We start from the raw sequence: 25177 nt of genomic DNA on the forward strand, positions 1-25177 counted from the left end.
TGGCAAAAATGAATAGCCAGTAGTAGTGACTACACTGAAAAACAGTGTTTTGTAGCTGAGAATTTTCTGTATCAAACACTGCTTTTGTGATCTTTGCATCTGTTGTCATTCCCATGGAAAAAAAAAAAAGGAGGCATTACTTTCAGAGCAACCTACGCAGTTTGGCATTAATATTCAAAAGACAGCATTTGCTATATCACTTATGTCCAGAAGAGGACTCTGCTTGTCATTTAGAATACTGCCTGATGTATTTTTCTAACAAAATCTATTATATTATTTATCTACATCATGTTATTACTAATCAATTTTACAGTTGAACTGCAGTTGACCTTTATCCAATGTATATCTCAACATAAATAATTAGGTTGGTTTATGTTTTTAAAGCACTTTGAGGATGAATAGCATCACAGAAATCAATGTACTATTATTACACGTACAAATGAAACTTCTCAACATTTTTGTAAAGAAACAAGCTAACAGCACACACTGAATAGATACTATATGTACTACAGAAGAGTAACGTAAGAAACAGAACAAAACTGTCTTTAACAATAGTCTTAGAGAGCTATCACCTCTGGAAACAGATCTGACTCTTCACTCTGTTTATATTGTTGTGCATTCTGCAATATGCAATGCACATTATTTGAAATTCAAATGTATTTACAATCCAAATTCAAGCAGGAATCAAAGTGTCCCTGTAAACAAACTCTTTGTGCATATACAGATCTGCTTGCAAGTCTATAGTACACATATATTACAAAGATATATCACATGTAACCACCTATGCAGAATACATGTTATGAAAGAAGATTGAGAAACACACAGAAGTTGCTTGGGAACACCTAAACCTGTTGTTGCATTACACGTGGCTTCTTGTGCTAACTCGCAATACAACCAGTCCTGTCATTATTAATTAGGTCTGCTGATGGAAGTTACCAATTACCATCTCTAGAGTATCTCATTCAGTGGTTATGAGAACTTTTAAGACTGAGCTTTTAACTGCATATGACAGTCGAGTGTGCCACAACAATGTAGAACAACTTTTTCATTCTTAGCACAGGTCCCAATCAGAGTTTGTCACTGTATAGTATCATCCCTCAAAGCTTGGAATTAAAGACGACTCAAAAAATGAGTTTTCTTATTACATATAATGTTTTTGCTCTCCTGTAAAATCCCTGCCATCAAAAAGACAGTGCACCACCAGTGAGCAATGTGAACATTTCATTTTGACACAAAGTCTTGCCACCTCTTCAAATCCAGACACACAGCAAGGACAAAAGAACAGATGTTGCATTGCAACATGACTCTTTACACTGTGTGATCAGGCCACCAGCACAACATTAGCCAAACCTCATACACCCCAGTTTACAAAGCTCTGATCATATCACGTACTCTCCCACTGACTGAAAAAAAAAACAAAACCTGCATGAGGAGATAGGCAAAGTTACGCTGCACTGAGGACCAGATTTTTAATTAACTTCAATTTTTCTGTTTTTTAGACCTTCTGAAGGCAGGACTTCTGATTCCTGTCAAAGGGAAAAAAAAAAAAAAAGGGGGGGGGGGGGGAACTACTTAACTGTAAGTTGTACAAATATTTTTGCATTCATGAGATTAAAAGGAGAATTCTTCCTTTGTCACTGAAAAGAAAGCACTAGAAAGTGGAAGGAACCTGTAGGTTACCTCTCAAGTAGGTTAGAACAGCAAGTGAGCTGCATGTGTGACATGGAACATACTGTACATGCAACAGAAAAGGTTCCTAAGATACCGACAGCAGAAAATACAAACTTACGGGGCAAGAAATACGGAGGAAAAAGAGTCAAACCCAGTTTTAGTACTGATGAACTAATTTTACACTTCTTAATTCAATAAATAAGCATCAATTTGAAAGATGCTTTTTAGGCCTAACATCCACTTACTTTTACTGCAGCCAAATAGGTTGTGGACATCCAAATTACTGGCATCCGGAACACAGTTGTCACATTTCAAGCCAGTTACAAATTGTTTACAAACACACTGTCCAGTAACAAGATGACAAGTACCACTAATGGCTCCTGCAGGATGACAATTACAGTGCTGACATCTATAAACAAAAGCAAACCAAGGAATTGATCAAAACACATTAACACTTCAATTAAGCACAGTAGGGTTTTGTTTAAAAGATTCTTGTGTGACACAATGAAAAAAATCATAAAAAGTTAAGTAGCCTGAGACACAGCAGAAAATCCATTAGCCTAAAAGAAATAAAAGTAATTTTTAAAAGTTGCACATATTAAAAATTAAAATCTCAATGCCAGAATGATATTTTAATCTATATGAAATCTGCTCAGAATTAAAGCTCTATCAAATGCACAGTAATATTTGGTGATAACTACATTACACACTCAGTCCTGCAGTGCTTTCACGTACAATGTTTCCAGCACAAAGTTTAGGGTAACACATGCAGTCAGATTTACTGGTTCCTGCACAAAACATCTGCTTTAATGAAAGCCTGGTTTTTGCTAAAATGAGAATAATTTCCAACAGAAGCAGCTTGAAGGAGGAAAAAAAAAACAAACAGCAAATGAAGGAAAAAAAAATGTGAAGAAAAACACCGAGAAAATCTGATTAAAATAGCAAAAATAAGCAAAGTAGGAGAATATTTTAACAGAAATATGTGAATATTTTAACAGAAAGCTCATTTTATTTGTTTCCTGAAAGACAAAATTGAAAATAATTAAAGTGAATATTTAACTAGATGGTTAAATTAATCTATATGTGTAATAAAAATAAATAAAAGCATCTGCTCATACAAATACTAGATATCAATTCTGTAAATTTTCCTAGTAAAAGTAGAGTACTTTCTGGAATAATTTTTGTGTTGGCTTTTGCATGTGGGACCTCTCATGATCAGCTTGATTTTACACTTGGTATACTATTTATTTATTGACACACATCCAAAGCAGGAAAACCAAGGTCTGATTATACAAAAATATTCAAAGACTTGCAAAACCCCAGAAATTAAGCAAAGCATTTATTCTTTACCTCAAATACTCTTCTTCTACTCACTAGAGACTGCCATTATTAGCCATAGCAGTAGAAATTAACAGTGGCAAATAGAACACTGCATTTTAAAATATAATTAAATTGGGATTTAAGAGAAATAAACTGAAAATACTTTGTAAAAATCAATCTTGGAGAAATTTTAGACTGTGCAGTGCAGCTAAAACATACTGGAAAATCTACACTACTCTTGTCCTAAGCTGCAAAAGTCACTTCACGAACAAGCAGCATCGGTCTTAAGGGAATCTTAAATTATTCTGGGTGCTAGGTCCCAAGATGTCTCTGGAAGAACCCAAGGGAGAGGCAGTCATGCCACAACCACTCTGTTAAGGTCAGACTAGAGTTTATTCTCTAATGTTCTTCCCTTGGCCAGTTTCACCAGATATGAGAAGATAGGTGGTGGTGCCTTTACACAAGTTACTTTACTATTTTTGCAGTCATCACCATCACCTTGGCCTATCTCCTTCTGTCTGTAAGGAGGCAGAAGGGAAAGTGAGTTCAGTTGTGACTTAGGTGTCGGCTTTATAAGGCAAGCGAAAAAGGAGAGGAGGGTGGAAAGTGTTTTCACATTAGGACACAAAAATTCAGGTCAATAATCAGTGAAATAGACATTAAATGTGACAGATTTTTAAACAAGTTTAAGGAAACTCTTCACATATATTTCCTACCCATCACAGAGCTCTCTGTATTAGAGTTCCTTTACTCCACAGCAGCTCGTGCTGTGTGATCTCCTGGGTAATCATTCAACACCCTTAAAAAGGCTGATAAAAGCTAAAGCTGCAAAATAAGCTGCAAATTTGTTTTATGGACTAATATCCCTTTGGGAATAAATAAAATACATTCTCTCTTGGAAACCACTATTCTGTAGTTTGCTCTCTTTTATAGTCAAGAGAAAAGGGCAATTTTTTTCATACTGTATTAAGTCCTTTCATCTGTAGACAGCATTTCCAAATCCCCCTTCAAATAGAGGTTTTGTTTAGACTATTTAAACACCATGACTTAAAAAAAATGGTTTAGTTGGAGGGAAAAAAAGAAGACAGAATTATTTGCTCAGCAAGACAGCATTTTATAATTTCTTTATTTCATTATGTGATGACATTTAGTATGTATAGTTTGGGGGTGAGAGGTGATTAACAAAATTATCTCAATCTCTAAACACTAAGAGACAAGTTTCCCTTCCCACACTCCTGTGTATTACTGCACCTCTTATGATTAAGGGCCTCCTGAGTATTCCAGTTTTCATTATCATTCACACAAGACAATCAAACTCACATACACATACAGACAGAGCTCAGTAATACTTTGCACTGCCTGACAGGGTGGGGCTGTCGCTTTTCACTTGAAATAGTTCCACTCCTAGAAAAAGCGTAGGCTCTCTGTCTCGCTCTATACAGAATTAAGGTCCTGATCTTGCTGACACCAAGCATGCATGGAACTGGATATGATGACAATTACCTGCACACATTTTCAGGATCAAGATGACACATCTTCTTTAACTATGGAACTCTAGCACTGATTTTGTTTTTATGCACAGTTCATGATTCTGAGTAAGGATTAAGGATTCAGTCAATTAAGGACTGAAAAAATAATATTTTATTTGAAACTTTCAAATGTGTAAGAAATTTTTCTGGCCTTGTTAAATGCAACTTCATTAGGATACTCTCAGTCAAATATATTTGTGATTTATTAAAATAGAATTATGTATAATCAGGGAAAACAGACTTTTAAAACGTGGAAAGAGAAGTGTCAGGCCAAGATGAATTGCAATATTGATTTTGTGAGGATAAATGGCTTTTGTAATATTAATATAGAGAAACCTTTATTACATTGACTCTCTAGGTGCAGTTAGAGCGTCTCCAGCAATCTGTTTAAAATCTTCATTTTTCATCCTTATGGGAAAACCTCACTTGCTAAATGGATTTCATAAACAGTAATCCGTCAAGATATATATATACAGATAAACAATTTGTGATGTTCATTGACCAGTTCATTAAAGTAAACAATACTAAGGTATGGCTTTTCACAAGTGTACAATAACCACAATTGTGGGTTCAGGCCACTGCAACCAACCAGAACCTCTTAACTCACTGATTGTTGAGGAAATTATCTTTCATAAGCTGAAATGTATTAAAAAATATAGAATTTATTTTATCTTAAAACCACCACAGAAGAAATCAGCACACACATACATTCCTCTAAGACTCAGAGTTTTAAAGGCTCACAATTCCCATGTGTCACAACTTCTGCTTCTTTTCTTCTACTGTGCTAAGGCAGACACATCTTTGCCACTACTGATAACTCATATCCTTTTTATTCTATTACTGAAGAATCCTTAAAAGACACTTGGAACAGAATAGTTTCAATGGCTTCGCGGTGTTACAAAGAAAAAAAAGAGCATACCGCTCTTTTTAAAAAGATACTAACACTCAAAGAAATTGATTAAAATAGATTAACAAATGAAGACTTAAATTAACGTTTTCAGTGGACAAGTGGCTGTGCCTAAGGAATAGAGGTACACTGCCCAAGTAGACGCTAACCAAAAGGCAAGCGTACGCAACACAAGTTAATCATGTTAATATACTACTGGAGCAGTCTTCAATACTGTCATGAGGATTAAGTAGTATTAAGGCATTAAAGCCAACTCCAATTCATGATCCAGAACTATATGAACTTCCCTTTACAAGATGAGACTTATTTCCTATGTAGATATTTCTGTATTTTGAATTTCAGAAGACAGCTCAAAAGGCAAGTAATGGGAGATAAACATCTAGTTCAAAATCTAAACCCTTAACTCATATGCTAGAACTGAGGAAAAAAAACGTCTATTTCTAATAACTGAAAAAAAAAAAAAGATTAGTAATAATAATAAAAAATATTTAAAAGAGAATGTGAATATTGCACTAATTTTATTTCTTACCATTAGAAATGACAGGAAGTGAAGATAGGAAATCCTCATTCCTACAGATTACTTTATGACCATTAGCAGAAGCCTCTGTGACCCACCACAGTAAAAAAATAAAAAAATTTTAAATCTCTTAATGAGATACAGTAACATAAAAGTGAAAAATCTGCAGAATAGTGTCAAGTTTCTGCCAGACACGACTGATAATCACTGCCTAAAAGCATGTCTACCCCACACTAGCTGGGGGGAAAGGAGCACAGGGGATGAATATTTTACACATTTTACTTAAGTTTGTGGGGTTTTATTTTTTTATGTTTTGTTTGTTTGTTTTTTGTTTGGGGTTGTTTTTTTTCAGTTTTGTTTGTTTCTTAAAGGGAAAAAAAATAAGCATAAAAAAAGCTAACGCCATCAGTCTGCATGAAAATATGATAGCATGAGAGCTGTGCAATCTTTCTGGACAATATTTAAAAAGAAATTGAGATGGTGAGGATTAAGAAAAAAAAAAAAGACAACCTTGGAAGAGAAAGATAGAGCAATAGTTGGAATAACAATGCCTTACCTATAGATACATTTTACCCCTTACATGCCAGTGAATATATCCATATAATTTCAGTGCACAAAGACCCTGGGTACATAGATAGACAATTCATTCTGTGGCACATCCGTGCAGGAAAAGAATACGCACATTCAGAACAACAGATATTTAAGAGGAAAGGTGCTGTATTTCTACTGCTGCTGCCAAAAACAATTTTGAAATCAAGGAATATCTGTAAAACTTTTAGTTTTCCATTAGATCGTATGCCTGGAATTTTTCAAAAACATTCTGCATGTATGGATGTAGATTACATTTCCTATATATAACTGAAAATAATTTATTAGCCACTGATTAACCTCTCACAAAACAATGTCTTACAGAAGACACCACTGAACTGAAGTGAAACAATTACCAATAGCTCTAACATTAGACGATATTGGCTTTACATAGCTATCATATTTGCTCTGCTCTAATCTGTGTCATAACTTTTTCTTATTTCAGCACATGTGAGCACAGAAAATTGCATAACTTACTCAAAGCACATGCAAGAATCCAGAAGATTGTTATGTTGAGCAACTACTTTTTGTCACTGAAAATGTAGAATAAGCTACTGTGACAAAAACATAGAGGATGCTTTAAATGAACCACAAAAAACACACACTCACCTCCCTGTGAAAGAGTCAAATCCAAAATGATGTTCTTTGCAGCGTTCACATGTCCGTCCCGTTACAGAGATATCTTGGCAAATGCATTGGCCAGTTAGCTTGTCACACACCTGATTCACTGAGCCAGCTGTGTGGCACAGGCATGGCAGACAGCCAGTGACACTGGATGGAGAGAAATAAAAACCTAAAAAACAGAAGTAGCTTTGAGAATAGGCAGTGGAAGAACCTAAGTAAAAAAATGAGCAGATTGATTGTCTACAATATGCTCTATAATGAGCAGACTAACTTGTCTATAAATGGGGATGAAACATCAGAACCATAGATTAGGTAATAAACACACACACCTCCAACCCAAAGCAACATAGTCTTCCTGCAGAGCAGAGCTCCTAAACCTCACTGGCACATTCTAAAAGTGTTATTCATCCTCTAATTGCTAATTTAGATTTTTTTGAAACAGAGCAAACCAAATTAGGGGAGGTCATTAGCATGGGAGGTCCATGGGAAAGTAAAGATCCAAAGGACATGAGAGGTACTAACAAATACACTACAAGCTGGAAACATAAGTAGTAGTATGAAAGAAAAGGCATTTGTCTACTCTAGTTTGATGCCACCCCTGACAACGGTCAGTATTACAGAGCTGCAAAGTAGGAGAGATGCACGTTTTCTTAAAGTCACTCAATTTTTTTCAGCCAGTGGTGAGCTGAACCCTTGGAATACATGGATGTTTCTTACAAACACCTATATGTGGTCGGCATTATCAGATCCACATAAAAAATTTTTGACTCATACTAAAATTCTTGTATTCATATATTTCATATATTATTATTATATAAAATGTGATTTCATACAAATAGCAGATTACTTTTTAATCTGCTATTAAAAAGCTTTCATTCTGAACCTTATCTTTCTTTTCCCGTTTCAAATTACTTCAAATCATGAACGGAAACATTCAACTTTACCTTCCACACAGTATGCTTCTGCCATTTTACTTTTCACCCTGTTCCCCTCACAAGCAATGTTTATCCATGCAGCTTTCTAACCTATTACAAATAAATACATTCATATAGACTATATATAGCTCCAAGATTGACACTGAAGAATTTGCAGCCTCACTTGAAATGACAAGCGATTTTTTAGCACAATTCATAGTGATGATGCACCATTTGTATAATCTATTCTTCTATGATCTCATTCCATTCTTACTAAATTCTTTTCTATATACCACATGAGAAATCAATTCAAATAATTGAATACTAGTAAGAAATAAAATTATATATTTCTCCAAAATTATTTTCTTTTCTCACATGATTATGTTTATTTCACTGAGCTTTTCAAACTGCTTTGAAGTTTCTTTCAGAGTATTACAGTTGACTAAAAAAATATAGCAACGTATATGAGTTCAGCAAACAGTGATGATGCAATCTTAACTATCACTTGTCAGCAGCAAGTACCAATCTTCAAGCGCTGGTCCTAAGACAGGGCCATAAGAAATTTCTGGCTCTGTCAGCTTACTATTAGTTATTATTGCACAAATGAAAACTCATCCTTAGTCAAGAAGATATGCAGCTTTGCAAAGATTCCTCAGACACTTTCCCCATCTACAGATCAAGTTCAATCAGTTTCTTCACAGTCATATTCTCAGTTATTGAATCTTTTTCACTGTCCAATAACTTTCTGATGCCTTGTTTTATAACAAGGTGCCCAAAATTGTATTGTAAAATCTCGTATTGCCAACGGCCTTATTATTTATTTTCCTCTTACATGAGATTGCTTCATATATACACCCCTAGGGTGGTATTCTCTGACTTCACGGTGGTGTTGCACTGTGAGCTCATATCCAAATAGTAGAAGAACTAAACAAATTGAAAACATTAGAATTTTACTGCTCAAATCTTTGTTCAAGTTTAGCCTCTGATCCTCAGTGAGATAAATCTCAAGTGGACACTGAAGTGATATCAGTCTCCAGTTAACATACATCCGCATCATAAAAAAACCATGCTGTTGGCACTTTATTCCAGAGAGGCCCCGAAGTGAGCCACCACAGAGACTGAATAGCTTGAAGTTATTAGTGAGGCAGCATGTATTATCTCATACTGCAGTTGTCTGCACAGTATAGTATTCATCCTGTGCATAAATAAGGAAAGACCATTTCCCAGCAATGTCACTCTTGAGCACAATGAACTACTCCACTCAGAGAACGTAACAGGAAGATAGGAAACAAGTTAAGCCTGGACTCTAGCAGAAGGTCAAAGTACTTCTTCAGAACCCAGTTTACAGCTGTAGTAAATGATAAGCACATGAGCTGAAACAGATTTTTGTCTATGAGAAATTTTGCATAAAATTAATGCCTAAGAAAAGATCATGCTAAATAAGTAAGCCACATCTACTATGGAAATTAATTTCATCTGAGCAGGACTGATCAGTATAATGTATGTTGCTATTGTCACAGCAGAAAAAAAAACTGCAAAGAATCTATGTTCTAACATTAAACAGCCTGGCTCTAATTTCTACCCTAATGTCATAATAGCCATACCACTGTAGAGGAGTAAATGCTTTGGTATGATGTTTTTATTATGATAATCTTCCACAGATGCTCTGAAAATTTAACCATGTATCCTGATAGATTAAAAATTTGAAAGTAGCAATTAGTAATCGATTTTTAAAGTAAAAGTGAGGAGTGGGAAAACATGAGTTAGTCTACCTCTCAAAATATTTATAGGTAAATTAATTACCACAATTAAGGCATAGGAAAAGATAAGAGAGGATAACAAATTAATACCGGTTGTCATAACTATTATTATTATTATTTACTTCCACCTCCTATAATTTGACAGGAAGGAGTAAGAAACAACTTAATGCAATCTTAATTTACAGCAAGGTTAGAAGGGCTCATAAAAGTTGCTTTATGAAGGATCCACTGTTGTATAAAAGAGCCAATTTCCAATTTTAAGACAGCCACTGCAAATCTCTACAAGATCTAAGTATATAGCTAGTATTATGCTTATTCTTTGTCAGATTTTTTTCCAATTCAACCATAACTGATCACATTTGTCAATCAAACACTCTTCAAAAGGAAGAATGAAAGTCACAGCAAAGTATTCGTCTTCCTTTTTTAATCACAGTCATATTACTTCTCCCACTGTATATCTCATGAAAAAGAAACACCTGAAAAATTACTTAGCACATTTACATGCTTATCAACAACAGCACTCATTTCTTAACTACAGTCTGTGCTTCAAAATGTAATTAGCAACACTGACAACTTGGTCACTTCATGTTCGCTGGCCAAGAGAGGCAGTTTGTACAGAAAGCTTCATTATTCTATACAACAGATTCAAGATCTGTGATTTGTGTTAGACAGGATTTGTATGGAATAAACCCTAGTTAGCATGGAGCCACAGCTGTGGAATAAGGCAGGGACAAACCATTCACTCCTATTAGGAATTAGAAAGATCAAGTTTCTACTACCGCAACCTTGGACATCTCAAAATGCAAGATAAGGTAAAACTGCATTTTTGTTGTTCAATTCCCTGTTAGAATCAATTTTTGCTGTCTTTTTAAATACTAGTTGAAACATATATGCAAGTGCACAGAAATCTGCCAAGAATATTACGTCTGTCAGAATACAATGCAAGACAGCAGGTCATGGATACAACAAAACAGATGCTGTACCTTTCTGAATGCTTTGAAAACAGTTTTGCAAAAGTGGAATTTCTCAAATAATTTCCTGAAGTTAAATTTGCTTTCAATTTGTCTCTGATGGCAACACTTCTTGCATTAAGATTTTAGTAACTTCTGGAAACTTCTCAAATTTTCTTGAGGTATACAGAAGATGAGATATAATCAGGAAGTTACTTCAAATAAGATTAAGTGTACAAGAGATATAAGTACATGAGTGGTTTAAAAAAAGACAAACTATATTCTACTAAAAAACTCAGTGTTGAAATGCTCTAACAGCCTAAGAAATCCTCAGCATGCTATAGGGATGGATGCAAGTTTTCACTAATTACTGGTGTGCTTTTAACTATACTCTCTATATGTTCAGAGTGCATTTTCTTATCTTTGTCCTAAGGCAAATCCAAGGAAGTTTTCAGTGTACAAGAAGCCAATTACATTCTTCCATACTTCTACAACTGAATACTAGTACTATAAACAGAAGAATTTACCATACCTAATAATATAATAAATAATTTTCTCCAAGTAGATACATATATGCAATTTACGTAATAGAAGGCTACTGCAAGTTCTTTACAAAAGTTTTGAGTTTTACTCAAACTGGGAGTTTACAGTCATCTTTTCAAGACTTCATACTCCTACGATGTACAACCTTGTCCAAAATGATTCATCTCTCCTATTTAGTTATACTTTTCCACTACTACATTTTACTCTTTGTTGTTGCATTTGATCTTGTTTCCAGTTCTGATTTACCAAGACCCGCTAAGAATGACCTGCTAGGATAGTCTGAATTTCTACAAATTCTTGTTCTGTTTGTTGTTTTATTTACTTATTTATTTTTCCATCTACTTGCTTCTAACTAGCTGCCAGCAGTAAACAATTCACCACTATGTCACAACTTCCCAGACACAGTCAATCCTGCCTTATGTATAGTTCACTTGGAATACATAAAGAATTTATATAAAATCTATATGCAATAAATCTCTAAATCAGCTCAGACTAAGATCAACATCTAAATGCTAGTGAAAATGTCACAGTCAACTGCGCTACAGTAAAAGTAGTAGTGCTAAGGACCTAAACTTCCACCTAAATAAGAAAGCTCATTGTTCAGCACATATACACTTACACGTGCTTCCTAGCTACTTTAAATATGGCTCTTACAGCAAGTTTTTTCTTTTTTTTTTTTTTTTTTAAAAAAAAAAAGAGCTGTTGTAGAAGTATTCCTTTGAGTGCCATGCAGGATTTTCCACAAACCAGTCTGTTCATACTATCAATTAAACCTCTCTAAACCATTTAGCTCTGCATAAACCCTGGTCTTTCTTTTTCAAGGACGAGGGCGGTCACTGACTCAGGAAGCCTTGACATCACTCCTCTGCTGATCTCTGATTAAGTGGTTGCTGTAGAGGGTTAGTAGGTCAAATAGCTCTGGAGGAGGAACTAAGAAAAACAGAACAGTGCCTTATTTATTAGTATATGTACCTAAAATACTTTAAATTAAAATATTTCCGAAAATACTTAATGGAGGTTAAGCAGCTTTTTTAACCTCTGTTCAAATTATTGAATGGCATATTAAAACCAATGGAGCTATAACGAACCTTTTAATGTGACCTGCTGTTTTAATAAATTGCATATGTATTTAACATGAACTAAATCTGTTTAATATTATTACATGTAGTTAATATTACCCATAGTTTTACTTTACTCAGCTACTATTTAAAACAAAAACATTAAGTTGTAACTGCAGAGCTACCCACATATAATAAACATTTGGACTCCATTTACAGTAATACAGTATGAAACCTTGAACTGATACTGCAGTATCAGCTACTCGCAGGGAGAAACTGCAAGCATTCCTTGCAGAACTAGCACATCCTCAACAGAGCAAGGCAGGGAATTGTATTTGCTTCAGGTATGCATTTCTGGTGGATGAAAAGCTTAAGAGAGCTAACAATGTGCAATTGTAGCTCAGAAGGCCAATGGTATCCTGGTTTGCATCAGCAGAGGGATGGCCAAACAGGGAGAGGGAGGTGATTTTTCTCCTCTGCCTCACTTTGCCCTCTTGAGACCTCATCTGGAGTACTGTATCCAAGTCTGAGTTGCTAGCACAACAAAGACGCAGAGCTGTTGGAGCAGGTCAAGAGGAGGCAAAGAAGACTGCTAGAGGGCTAGAGCACCTCTCCTACAAAGAAAGACTGAGGGAGCTGGGCTGTACAAGAGAAGGCTCTGGGGAGACTTAATTACATCCTTCCAGTACTTAAAGGGATCTTACAAGCAGTGGCAGATTAACTTTTTATGTGGTTTGATAGTGATAGGACAAGGGGGAATGATTTCAAAGTAAAAGAGAAGGGATTTAAACTAGATTTCAGAAGATTTACTTAGAGTGTGGTGAGGCCCTGGCACATCTGCCCAGAGAGGTTGTAGATGCCCCATTCCTGAAGGCATTCAACACCAGGTTGGATGAGGCTCCCATATACAAGAAGGGGAGCAGGGAGGACCCGGGGAACTACAGGCCGGTGAGTCTCACCTCCGTGCCTGGGAAGATCATGGAACAGATCCTCCTGGACAACATGCTCGATCACATAAAGAATGAGCATGTGATCCGAGACAGCCAGCACGGCTTCACCAAGGGAAGGTCATGCCTGACTAATCTTGTGGCCTTCTATGATGGAGTGACGGCATTGGTGGACGAAGGGAAGGCGACCGATGTCATTTACCTGGACCTGAGCAAGGCCTTTGACATGGTCCCCCACCACATCCTCATCTCCAAATTGGAGGGAAGTGGATTTGATGGGTGGACGACCCGATGGATAAGCAATTGGTTGAAAGGCCGCAGACAGAGGGTGGTGGTCAATGGCTCTATGTCCAGGTGGAGGCCGGTAACAAGTGGCATCCCCCAAGGGTCTGTCTTGGGACCGGTGCTCTTTAACATCTTTATTAATGACATCGATGAAGGAATTGAGTGCACCCTCAGCAAGTTTGCTGACGACACCAAGCTGAGTGGTGCGGTTGATACGGCGGAAGGAAGGGATGCCATTCAGAGGGACCTCGACAGGCTTGAGGGCTGGGCTCAGGTGAACCTAATGAGGTTCAACACGGCAAAGTGCAAGGTTTTGCATTTGGGCCGGAAGAACCCCAGGCACCCGTACAGGCTGGGAGAAGTGGTCCTTGAGAGCAGCTCGGCAGAGAAGGACCTCGGGGTCCTGATGGACGAGAGACTTAACATGAGCCAGCAGTGCGCTCTGGCAGCTCGAAAGGCAAATGGGATCCTGGGCTCCATCAGGAGAGGGGTGGTCAGCAGGGACAGGGAGGTGATTGTCCCTCTCTACTCGGCTCTTGTGAGGCCCCACCTGGAGTACTGTGTCCAGGTGTGGAGCCCTCAGTACAAGAAAGACATAGAGATCTTGGAAAGGGTCCAGAGGAGGGCAACTAAGATGATCAGGGGGCTGGAGCACCTCCCCTATGGGGACAGGCTGAGGGAGTTGGGCTTGTTCAGCCTGGAGAAGAGAAGGCTGCGGGGTGACCTCATTGCAGCCTATCAATACCTGAAGGGAACCTACACCCAGGAGGGGAGTAAACTCTTCAGAAGGGCTGACAACAGCAGGACTAGGGGAAATGGATCAAAGTTGAAGGAGGAAAGATTTAGGTTGGATGTTAGGGGGAAGTTCTTCACAAGGAGAGTAGTTAGGCCCTGGAACGGGCTGCCCAGGGAGGTTGTGGATGCCCCGTCCTTGGACGTGTTCAAGGCCAGGTTGGACGGGGTCCTGGGCAACCTGATCTGAATGTGGATGTTTGGTGGCCCTGCTAGGCAGGGGGGTTGGAACTACATGATCCTTGAGGTCCCTTCCAACCCGGGTGATTCTGTGATTCTGTGATTCTGTGAGGCCCTCGGCAGCCTATTCTGGTGAGTGGCAGCTCTGCCCACAGTAGGGAGTTGGAACTGGGTGGTCAAGCCATTCTGTGATTCTACGGTGTACAACTAACAAATGCAAAGTTAGAAGAGCGGCATGGTTAGGACAGGTTTATAGTTAGAAAGATCATCATGGCAGAAATAGGCAATCAAAAATGAAACGCTCACCCATGTCCAACGCTCACAGTAGGAAACCCCAAAAGGAGGAATCTCCAGAAAGAGAATGATCTCCATTAGCAATCAGCCCTTAAATGGAGTCCAGGAAAAGTGCAGCAAGGCTCCACCCATTCCGGTCACACAGCTGAATTGCTTTCACCTATGCTCAGGGCTGACTCAGTGACTGCCTCAGGTGATCAATCAGTGGTTAAGGCCATGACTCAACCTTTCCCATACATATGGTTTGCCAGCATCATCTGAGTTCAACCAAACATTTCCATACCTATATCCTGGAGGTCCTCTCTGCCATGCTCAGCTTTATGCACAAAGTACCTTTTGTGAAGAGCTTGCGCTCTGCCTTTCTCTTCCTTTTTTTTTTTTTTTTTTTTTTTTTTTAAAATGAAGATAGTTGCTGGTCATTAAACTATGCAAATTTACCTCTTACACTGACTTCTTTAGTGAATAGATCATAAAGAATTGGATAGATTTTGAATATCTGTAAGAACAATATATCTTGGACATATTTAAACTACAGTAATAACAAATTATACAATCCCTAGCAACAAAGTATTTAATAACAATCAAGACACTAATACTTTGCCGGAACTATGACAGTATGTGACAAATAAACTGCCTACATCAGATAGATTTTCTTCCAATTTCCTTACCTGGTTTACACTCATTGCACCTTCTCCCCTGACGATGAGGCAGGCAAACACACTGTCCAGAAACATGGTCACAAACTGTTCCTGCTAATGTGCCCTTAGCATCACAGTCACAACGCTGGCAACCAAGGAGGTTTCTCATGCTGAGGTTGTATGTGTGAAGCATGCACTGATTGCACTGAAGGCCAATTACACCAGCTTTGCAAGGACACTGTCCTGTTGATTTGTCACAAAGCAGAGAGCCATTTACTGTACCTGCCTTATCACAATCACATGGCAGACAAACAAAGGAATGATTTACTTGTATTCTGTGGTAGCCATCTAGGCATTCGTTGCATTGTCTTCCTCCAATATTCGGTTTGCATGCACATTGCCCTGTCCTTGCATCACACACAGTTCCAGAAAAAGACCCTGCAATGTTACATTCACAAGCCTTACAGCCAGTTACATCCAGCCCATAAAAGTTGTCCATGCAGGTGTCACAGAGAAGTCCTTTTACTTGTTCTTTACAATTGCACTGCCCAGTGAGAGGGTTGCAGAACTGGTTCACCGAGCCATGGCTGTTGCACCAACAAGGCTCACATCCATCTTCATTAGAATATCTGAGAGCTTTAAATCCAAAATTGCAACTATCACACCTAGGACCTGGAAAGAGAAAAAAAAAAAAGTGTTAATAATTAAATATATATATATATGCTGAAAAGACACACATTTAAATTCAAAAATCCTATGAGTACTCTACACTTGGAAAAAACAAAGAGGATTAATATTCTTCACTTTGCCAGCATAATTAACAAGAACAAAAGGGCTGCACAAATCAATTGAAGTGCAGTGGTATCTCCAAAACCTGTTTATTTTTCCAATTTGTTCCAGAAGTAATGCATTTCTGTTGGCTTCTCAATACAATTTAAGATACTTCTACAAGAGATTCTCTGTAGCATTTCTAAGACAAAAAAAAAAAGATCACTTCTGTTCCCAGGAAGAATACCTCTTGCATGAGAAATGCTTCCATGAACCATTCTCCCTATTATGTAGAAATGCAATATCAAGAAATTACACAGGGTTCTCAATCAGTTCTGATAATAGATTTACGTACTACATTGAAGACATAAAATATATTTAAGTAAAACACAGCACTAATTACGATGACTTAATACTGTACTTTGGTTTGATCGATGATTACGTTCATGTTGGTTTTTATTGTTAGCTGAAAGTTGGCTGAAAAATTTTACTGAAAGCAGGAAATGTTTTCCATAATCCAAAATGAAATATTTTTATCCAAATGTATGATTTAGTTAACTCCAATAGTACGTTCAAATCTAAACTGTTTTCTTCACACTTCATCCTGTGGTTTTATTAGCTCTGTTTTCAAAGTCGTTGCTTGCTTTATCTCTGCCCCAAGGGATAGCATTTGTATTTTAGTTTATAAAATGTACATTACAAGAAAGCAAACTAGATTATTATATGAAAAATGCAAATTCAGTTATGTATTTCCCCTTGCAGTGGGAAAATCTTTCACTGTGAAGCCATCACTTAATTTCTGCTTCAGAAAAAAAATACTATCTTCCAGCAAAATATTATTACTTAAAAATAAAAAAAAAATACAAACATGCATTCAGTATATTATACCTACATAAAAATAAAAATAAAATATGGTAGGAAATACATTCTACATATGGATAAAAACTCAAAAACTCCAACAGAAGGCAAGTTCCTTTAGCAGTGATGAATGACTCACCTAAGGCATATCATTTAATTTCAATAAGGAAAATAAAAAAGGACCACTATTGCTGCAAATTTTAAAAATAACTGTATTGTTAACAAGAATTATGACTCATTTTGAACTATTAAAATTGGTCTACATGGATTCATATCATATCAGTTTTAAAAATATGTGCAGTGCTTATTTGAATATGCCATACATATTCCTGACAGGTAATCTATTCCTAACGATACTGAGGAAGGCCTACAGGGCATCACATTCAATGTTAACAAGTACAGGGGAGTTAGCACGCTTGGCATTTAATTCACATTCTTCTACCTTTTTATTCTAGATGAATGACCTACTTTAATAAAATTATTGGTGCTAATGTATTTTACTGGTGATAGAATCATTAGTAAGATTTAACATTTGTGTTAACTCTAACAGTTCATGTTTCATAACACCATCATACATAGTTGCATTTTTCTGTTATCGTGTTTATTTAAATAGACAAAAGTGCAATAGACTGATTGCTCTAAAAAACAATTTACAAACCCAAAGAGGGAAGCTTTCTTTGTTAAAGTTTACTGTACTTGTGCCTATACTACAAGGCTATTTACAGTTGATATGGAAAACAGAGAGAATCGGTCCAGAAAGAATTAGGTTTTTATCCTGTTAACAGTTAAATGTTTGTAACAAAAGCCTCCTATCTCAATAGATAAATTTGCAGAAAGCAAAGTGGTATGCATTTTTTCTATACTGTATTTTAATGGAAATAGAAGTAAATATTGTTTCCACTAAAGAAAGAAAATATTTTAAACGTGTAGTCAATGAAATACATAAGAATGTCTCATACACTGAACTTGCACTGAGTTAAGAAAAAGGTTTTCAGAGACACAGAAGAAGACCTATACTAAACAAAATGTATGCAAAGAAAGTATAATTAAGAACATCGTAAACTACATTATATATATATTATATTTATGCATATTTATGCATATATAATGTACAGAATGGCTACACAATGCACAGAAGACATCACAAATGTTATTTTTGACTCTTAGCATCCTCTTTATCATATGGAAAGCATAGCTATGATATCCACAGAAAGAAGATAGAAATGGTTGTTATTTTGTATTTCCTTTTAGAAATTCCAGCCACAATGAGAATAAAGGGAGACAAAGACATGTTCACAATTTTACAAATAAGTCACTTTTTATAAAGTAGTGAATTGTAAATGGATAGGAACTTGAATATTTTTAAAACAATCTACAACCAAGGTTAATTACTGAAAGAATACATTACTAATTGCTCTAATAACAAAGAAGGAAAAGAGTTCTTTTTTTTTTTTTTTTCTTGAGACATGTATAGCCTGAGACATACAGTTACCATGCAAGGCTCACTTTATCAGGAAATTCTCCTTGCATAATATTCCCATACATCAACATTTCAAAGTGTATTATATATACTGTGTATTTTGGGCACTTGATAAATTTTGTCCTTATGTAGCTGTGGCTCCCCTCAAATATGCTGGAAGTAATAAATTGCTATAATCAAATCTAATTTCTGAAAAATACCTGTGGGAGTAACAAACAAAAAAGCACGTCTTGTAAAAAAAATGATAAATAACACAGAAGGTAGCAGTTTATTATAATCAGCTTGGCATTGAATTACAAAATTAAAATTATGTGGCCCTTGATAACTAACCCTAGCTATGTACATGATCTGTGGAATTATGTTGACTTATTTTGCATTTCATAGGAACAGTTCAAAGAAATATAATAGAAAAAAATGGATAGATTTATCACAAAGGACCCTGTAGCACAGGATATTTTCAGAAAAAAAAATCCATTTATTTTGCTATATTAAGAAAACTAGCCTGGAAATTATTTGCTTAGAACTCATTAAGTATAAAACATTTTGAAAAAGTGTTAATTTCCTAAAAGAAACATCTATGCAGTAAGCAAATTACATTATTTCTGTGCCTTATTAATATGGAGCTATGTAAGGTAATGCAACTACACCATAAAAAAACTTCTAAAGGGTTGATTAAACTGAACTTCAAGCTGTAGTTTCATAGAATTATTAAATTAATAATTTTCCAACAGTTAATTTTATTCATTCTTAAAATCTGCCTTCAGCAAAGAAGTTTACTGCACTTTTCATTTAGAAATCAAGAGTTTTTTACTTCCAGAGATAACAAGAAAAATGGCTCCAAACTCTTGCATTACACATACCAATAACATTTGCTTTGCACTTGCACTGGCCTGAATTTTGGTGACAGGTAATATCTCCATTGACTGTCCCAGAGGTATTACAGTTACAAGGACTGCAGCCATCAGGGTTTGACTGTTGTAGATTGTAGAATCCTTCCTGGCACTGATTGCATTGTCTGCCAGACACATGTCTCTTACAATTACACTGGCCTCCAATCTAGAAAGATACAAAATATTATAGAATGATGAACATATCTATTTTTAGATGACACACTCATTAGCAACAAGAATGGGAGTATAAGACCGGGAGGAGAAAACTTTAAATGGAACAGAAAAAAATAAGCCTGTGTAACACATACTTTAAATTGTTTAGAGGGGAAAAAAAAAAAAAAAAAAGAGAATCAATGTAATCACTCCTTTTTAACTAGAGTTAAACAGAAGGAAAAAAGGAATTGAGTAAGGAGTGCAGCACTATTTAACACCTGGACTTGAAAGACTAAATACAAAGAAGTTTTGTGTAAATGATGATTTCTATTGAAATCAAAGCAGTTTTGTAAATCAGTTACTACATAATGTTGAATTATGTTAAAAGGCAAAGATATTCATTTATCATTATCTTCTTATTTAAGTGAAAACGGTAGCTAATTGAGAATAAAGAAAACAACAGATTCTTCTCTAATTATTCATCAAATATAAATTCCTCTTTGGCAAAAGGATGTGACCTAATGGCTCAGTACTTGAAACCCTCTCTCTGTTTTCTGGGTTCATCTGGGATCCTAGTATTCTGTTTCAGTGCTGGGATGGTCCTTTCCTGCTCCCTAAATGGACAGAATTACTACTTGGAAGGCTCTAAGGCATTCTTTGTTATGCCTGAGCTGTAAACTGCGAAATTTAAGGGAATCTAGAAAGCTAATTTCAAAACTCTGAAAACCTTAAAAAAACAATTGCTACATTCATCGCTTTCCAATATGATGGAAAAACTTCCCACAAGGAAAGGGAAATGGCAGAGAAACAGGGAAAACAAGGCACCGGACAACGCACAGATGACAGCAGGGAGTCAAACCAACAAAGAACTATGAGTTTAGGCAAAATTAAATAAATAAAATCCATATCCAAGAAACATTAAAAAAAAAATAAAAATAGTAAATCAAAAAGCCATTAAAAAATGAGAGAATTTTCAGATCTCAATGCAAAACTGAAAAGAGAACAGAAGATACAGTGTTGAGTGCTCCCTAGGAGAAAGAATGGACTAAAGTTGAGAAGGAATACTTTTCTTCCTCCATTTCACTTGTTTTAAATTAATATAAAAATAAAGAAATAAAACCTTTTTTTTTTTTTTTTTTTGAAACAGAAAAGAATTCTGCCATTCTTTTGTCACATTGTGACAGAAATTAAATGTCAGCCATTCACATCTGTAATCCCTGGTACAACACCACAGTATTCAAGGCTGAGAAAACTTTCACAGGTTAGAGAGAATTCTTGATCAACTAAAGACCCAAGCAGTCCCCCAGATTTCTTCATTGATAGTTTACATGCTATGTATAAATTGTGTACATCATCGCTTGCCTAAGGATGTCACACTGTTCTCAATAAAAACATAAAGCCAAAGGCTCTTTACACAAGGGTTTTTGGTCATGGGTAACTAACTCAACGTGACATGTTCAACTGAATTCAAGCTTTTAAGAATAAAGCACTCCACAAACATCATGACACATAAATTACATATTCCACTCTACCTTGCCTGTTTCCAGTTTGCAACACCAGCAAGGCATATTTGCAGTTTTGCAGCTGCCTGCACAAGAACATGTAGCTATACAGGGTTAGATACAGCCATCTGCAGGACAGTGACAGTGAGAAAAAGTCTGGGAAATCCCATTCTGCAGGTGAGTTCCAGAGTTTCTTGACCTCTGTTTAAAGAAACCCTTCCTTCTAGAAATTCTATAAGCCTCATGTCAGCTTTGTATTCTGTGGGCTGTATCAGGGCTGGAGCAGGACTTTTCCGCTTCTCTTTTTTGGATTTTTGGAATTTAGCAGTTAGTACAGCATAGTATAGCATCATAGTTAAGTATATTGGGATTGTATCTGCATCACACTAGAAAAAAAAAGAAGCTACCATAAATTACTTAGGTGTAATTTCTTTTTTTAATTTTATGAAGTCATTTAAATGATACCAGACCAAAACCTAGTTAAACTGCTGTTTTTATTTTAAAACTACCAGTCAGGCAAGTTGAAGCAGAAGAGTTTTGTGGTGCTAGGGGCAAATCTACTCAGAATTTCCATTTGAAATAAATGGTTTAATCACACCCTCCAGTATACAATTAAGTTCTTAGCTTTATTAACAAAAGATAAAATAGAGTAATTCAATATCTAATTGGAAAGTTTCAATGCAGAAAACACTGAATGAATGCTATAGAGAAGCACGTGTTGCTAATCCCATCCTCATAAAAGGATACTGTAGTCCAATAAAACCTCTTCAGAATGCTTTTACGGTAGATGTACACTGCTATATCAGTAGCATTTTCCAGTAAGAGGAATAGACTAAAAAGGCAAGAAAATGGTATTTCCTAAGCAGAAGGCAAAAAAGCAGATACAAAAATGGAGAGTTAAGAGAAGCCACTACAGTTGAAAGAAAAGCAGCAACAAGGATTTTCAAGCTATTTTTTTTTTCAGATTTGATCTAGAAGTGTAATTTATTTTTAGAGACCACTAATCTGAGCCATCAGAGAACTTTCAAGTGAAAAGCAACTCTGAATTTACTCTGAGCAACTAAATGAAAAAATACTGTAATTTACTATGCAACTATAAAAGAATCATTTTGTTAGCAATCACAGCAACCTCAGATTATACACTTGCAAGCAACATATACAGGTACTTTTGCTATCACTCAGTATAAACACATAATCCTTATCAAGAAAGACTTAAAAATGATTCAAAAAATCTACCACGTTGAGGAAAGTATTAGAAGCAGAAGCAAATCTTTCCAAAAGAGCAATTCAAATCACAACAAGAAAATTAACTAAGAAGATAATAATAAATTTTTAAAAACAAAAGAAGAAATGAAAAAGGAAAAAAAAACCCACAGCTTCTAATGAGCAATATTGTTAAGGTACAAAAGCAAAAAAGTATTTTTTAAATGTCAGTGGAAGAAAGTCAGTAAAGAATAAAGGACATTGTAATAATAATATGCAGATTCAGATTGAACATCAGAAATTTTCTATATAAACAAACAGCAACATCGGTAGCAAATGGCCCAGAAGTACCCAAGATTCATGCAGATAAAAGCATGACTGGCTGGACTCTTTGTTGACAATAACCCTACTTGGAGCTGGAGCAGGTGACCAAGTAATTTTTCCATGATTCTGTGTAGCTTTCAGGGAAGATGCACACACAACAAGGAAGGCAAAAAAAGCATTTCAGAGTTGTTTACAATGGAAGGGCTGTAACATTAGGAACAGCTGCCTGGATTGTTTTCAAACTGAAATGTCAGAAGGAAAAGACATAAGCAAAACCTGATATGTTGAAAATTTACTACAAAAAGTTAAGAGTTCTAGATGAATTCAATATAAAATTACTTCTATTAAATTATATTATTAAATATTGCAATCAACCACAGTAAAAGAGGAATAAAATAATAACAGTTAAATCAATCTACTAAAATGGCTGTGAGAAAGCTTATGACATCTACAGATTCAGATGTTTTTCTGCACAGAGCAAATTAGTAGACAAAAATCACAGGTTTGATATCAGAATCACAGAATGGCCAGGGTTGGAAGGGACCTCAAGGATCATGAACCTCCTACCTCTTGTGCCACAGGCAGGGCCACCAACCTCCCCATTTAATTCTAGACCAGGCTGCCCAGGGCCCCACCCAACTCACCCTTGAACACCTCCAGGGACGGGGCATCCACAACCTCTCTGGGCAGCCTGTGCCAGCACCTCACCTCTATGTGTAAAGAATTTCCCCCTGACATCCAACCTGAATCTTCCCTCCCTCAACTTAAAACCATTTCCCCTGGTCCTGTAGTTGTCTACCCTTTCAAAGAGTTGATTCCCCGCCCACTTATAGGCTCCCTTTAGGTACTGAAAGCCTGCAACGAGGTCACCCCACAGCCTTCTTTTCTCCAGACTGAACAAGCCCAGCTCCCTCAGCCTATCTTCGTAGGGGAGGTGCTCCATTCCCCTCATCATCTTTGCAGCTCTCCTCTGGACCCTTTCCAATAGCTCTGTCTTTCTTGTACTGGGGGCTCCAGACCTGGATGCAGTACTCCAGATGGGGCCTCACAAGAGCAAAGGAGAGGGAGACAATCACCTCCCTGTCTCTGTTGTCCACCCCCATTCTGTTGGAGCCCAGAATACCATTTGCTTTCTAAGCTGCAAGGGCACTTTGCTGGCTCATGTTAAGCTTTTCATCAGGACTCCGAGGTCCTTCTCTGCAGGGCTCTCAAGGACCGTTCCTTCCGGTCTGTATAGATGCCTGGAATTCCTCCAGCCCAAGTGCAAAACATTGTACTTTGCTGTTGAACCTCATCAGGTTCACCTGGGCCCACCTTTCATGTCTGTCGAGGTCCCTCTGAATGGCATCCCTTCCTTCCACCATGTCAACTGCACCACTCATCTTGGTGTTATCAGCAAACTTGCTGAGGGTGCACTCAACTCGGTTGTTGAAGTCATTGATAAAGATGTTAAAGAGCAGCAGTCCCAAGACAGACCTCTGGGGGATGCCACTTGTTACCAGCCTCTGCCTGGACATAGAATTATTAATCACCACCTCTGTCTGCAGTCTTTCAACCAATTTCTCATCCACCGAGTGGTCCACCCATCAAATCCACATTCCTCCTATTTGGAGATAAAGATGTGGTAGGGGACCATGTCAAAGGCCTTGCTCAAGTCTAGGTAAATAACATCAGTTGCCTTCCCTTTGTCCACCCATGCCATCATTTCGTCAGAGAAGGCCACCAAATTGGTTAAGCATGATATATTAGAAAAAAAAAATTGTACATTTTTAGCAAAGATTAATCATGCTTCATGATTCTACCATATTTCTTTATGGCAGCAACATCTGGAAATATTGCATATACTTAATCAAATGGATGATCAAAAAGTCAGATTAACTTCTACATCAAGTAATGTAAATGTAACACCTGAGGTAAAACAGTGCTGACTAGATGTAAGCAATGATAATTCCAAAATTAGCTGTTATCACTCAAGAAAGCAGCTATTATTACACTCCCTAAAAATGTATCAAATCTCTGAGGCAATTAAAAAAGGTATACTGGAATTATGTGTAAAACAACAGAATTACACCAAAAATGTTATTTTGTCACTAGAATCCATTGCCTATTACATTTTTAATAATGTGTGTAAAATGAAAGCATTAGATAGCAGAGTGAGTAAAACAAAGAAATATATGAATGCAGAGTGACTCAAACAGACTTCTAGGTTCAGAAAGAGGTGACTAAGATGAAGGGAACAGATGTCTATAAAGTTTTCAATAGAGAGAACGCCTGCAGAATTAACACAAAGACACTCATAAAGACTGGAACATTATGTTCTATACGCAGTCAGTGCATTGAAAGATACACAGTTTGAAATGTATTTAGAAAGGAGTTAGATAAGCTCCACAGGTGAAGATCAAATGTGACTACTCAGATGAAATTCCTGTCCCAGGTGGTCCCAAAACCATAAATTGTTTACTCATATTACTGATAAACAGCA

At 36.6% G+C, this 25177-nt stretch overlaps 1 protein-coding gene across 1 annotated transcript in view; it reads right to left on the reverse strand.

Annotated features, from left to right (window-relative positions):
• USH2A (usherin) overlaps positions 1-25177 on the reverse strand; it is a 391368-nt gene that overhangs the window by 294155 nt on the left and 72036 nt on the right. Inside the window, exons 12-15 of the mRNA XM_052681187.1 lie at positions 19484-19679; positions 15548-16189; positions 7142-7325; positions 1917-2080 (exon numbers count right to left, since the gene is read on the reverse strand). Coding sequence (XP_052537147.1) covers positions 1917-2080; positions 7142-7325; positions 15548-16189; positions 19484-19679 — 1186 coding nt within the window. The remainder of the gene's footprint in view (positions 1-1916; positions 2081-7141; positions 7326-15547; positions 16190-19483; positions 19680-25177) is intronic.

The sequence above is a fragment of the Tympanuchus pallidicinctus genome, unplaced genomic scaffold (assembly GCF_026119805.1).
Source record: "Tympanuchus pallidicinctus isolate F22 unplaced genomic scaffold, pur_lepc_1.0 scaffold1, whole genome shotgun sequence".
In the NCBI taxonomy this organism is placed as follows: Eukaryota; Metazoa; Chordata; class Aves; order Galliformes; family Phasianidae; genus Tympanuchus; species Tympanuchus pallidicinctus.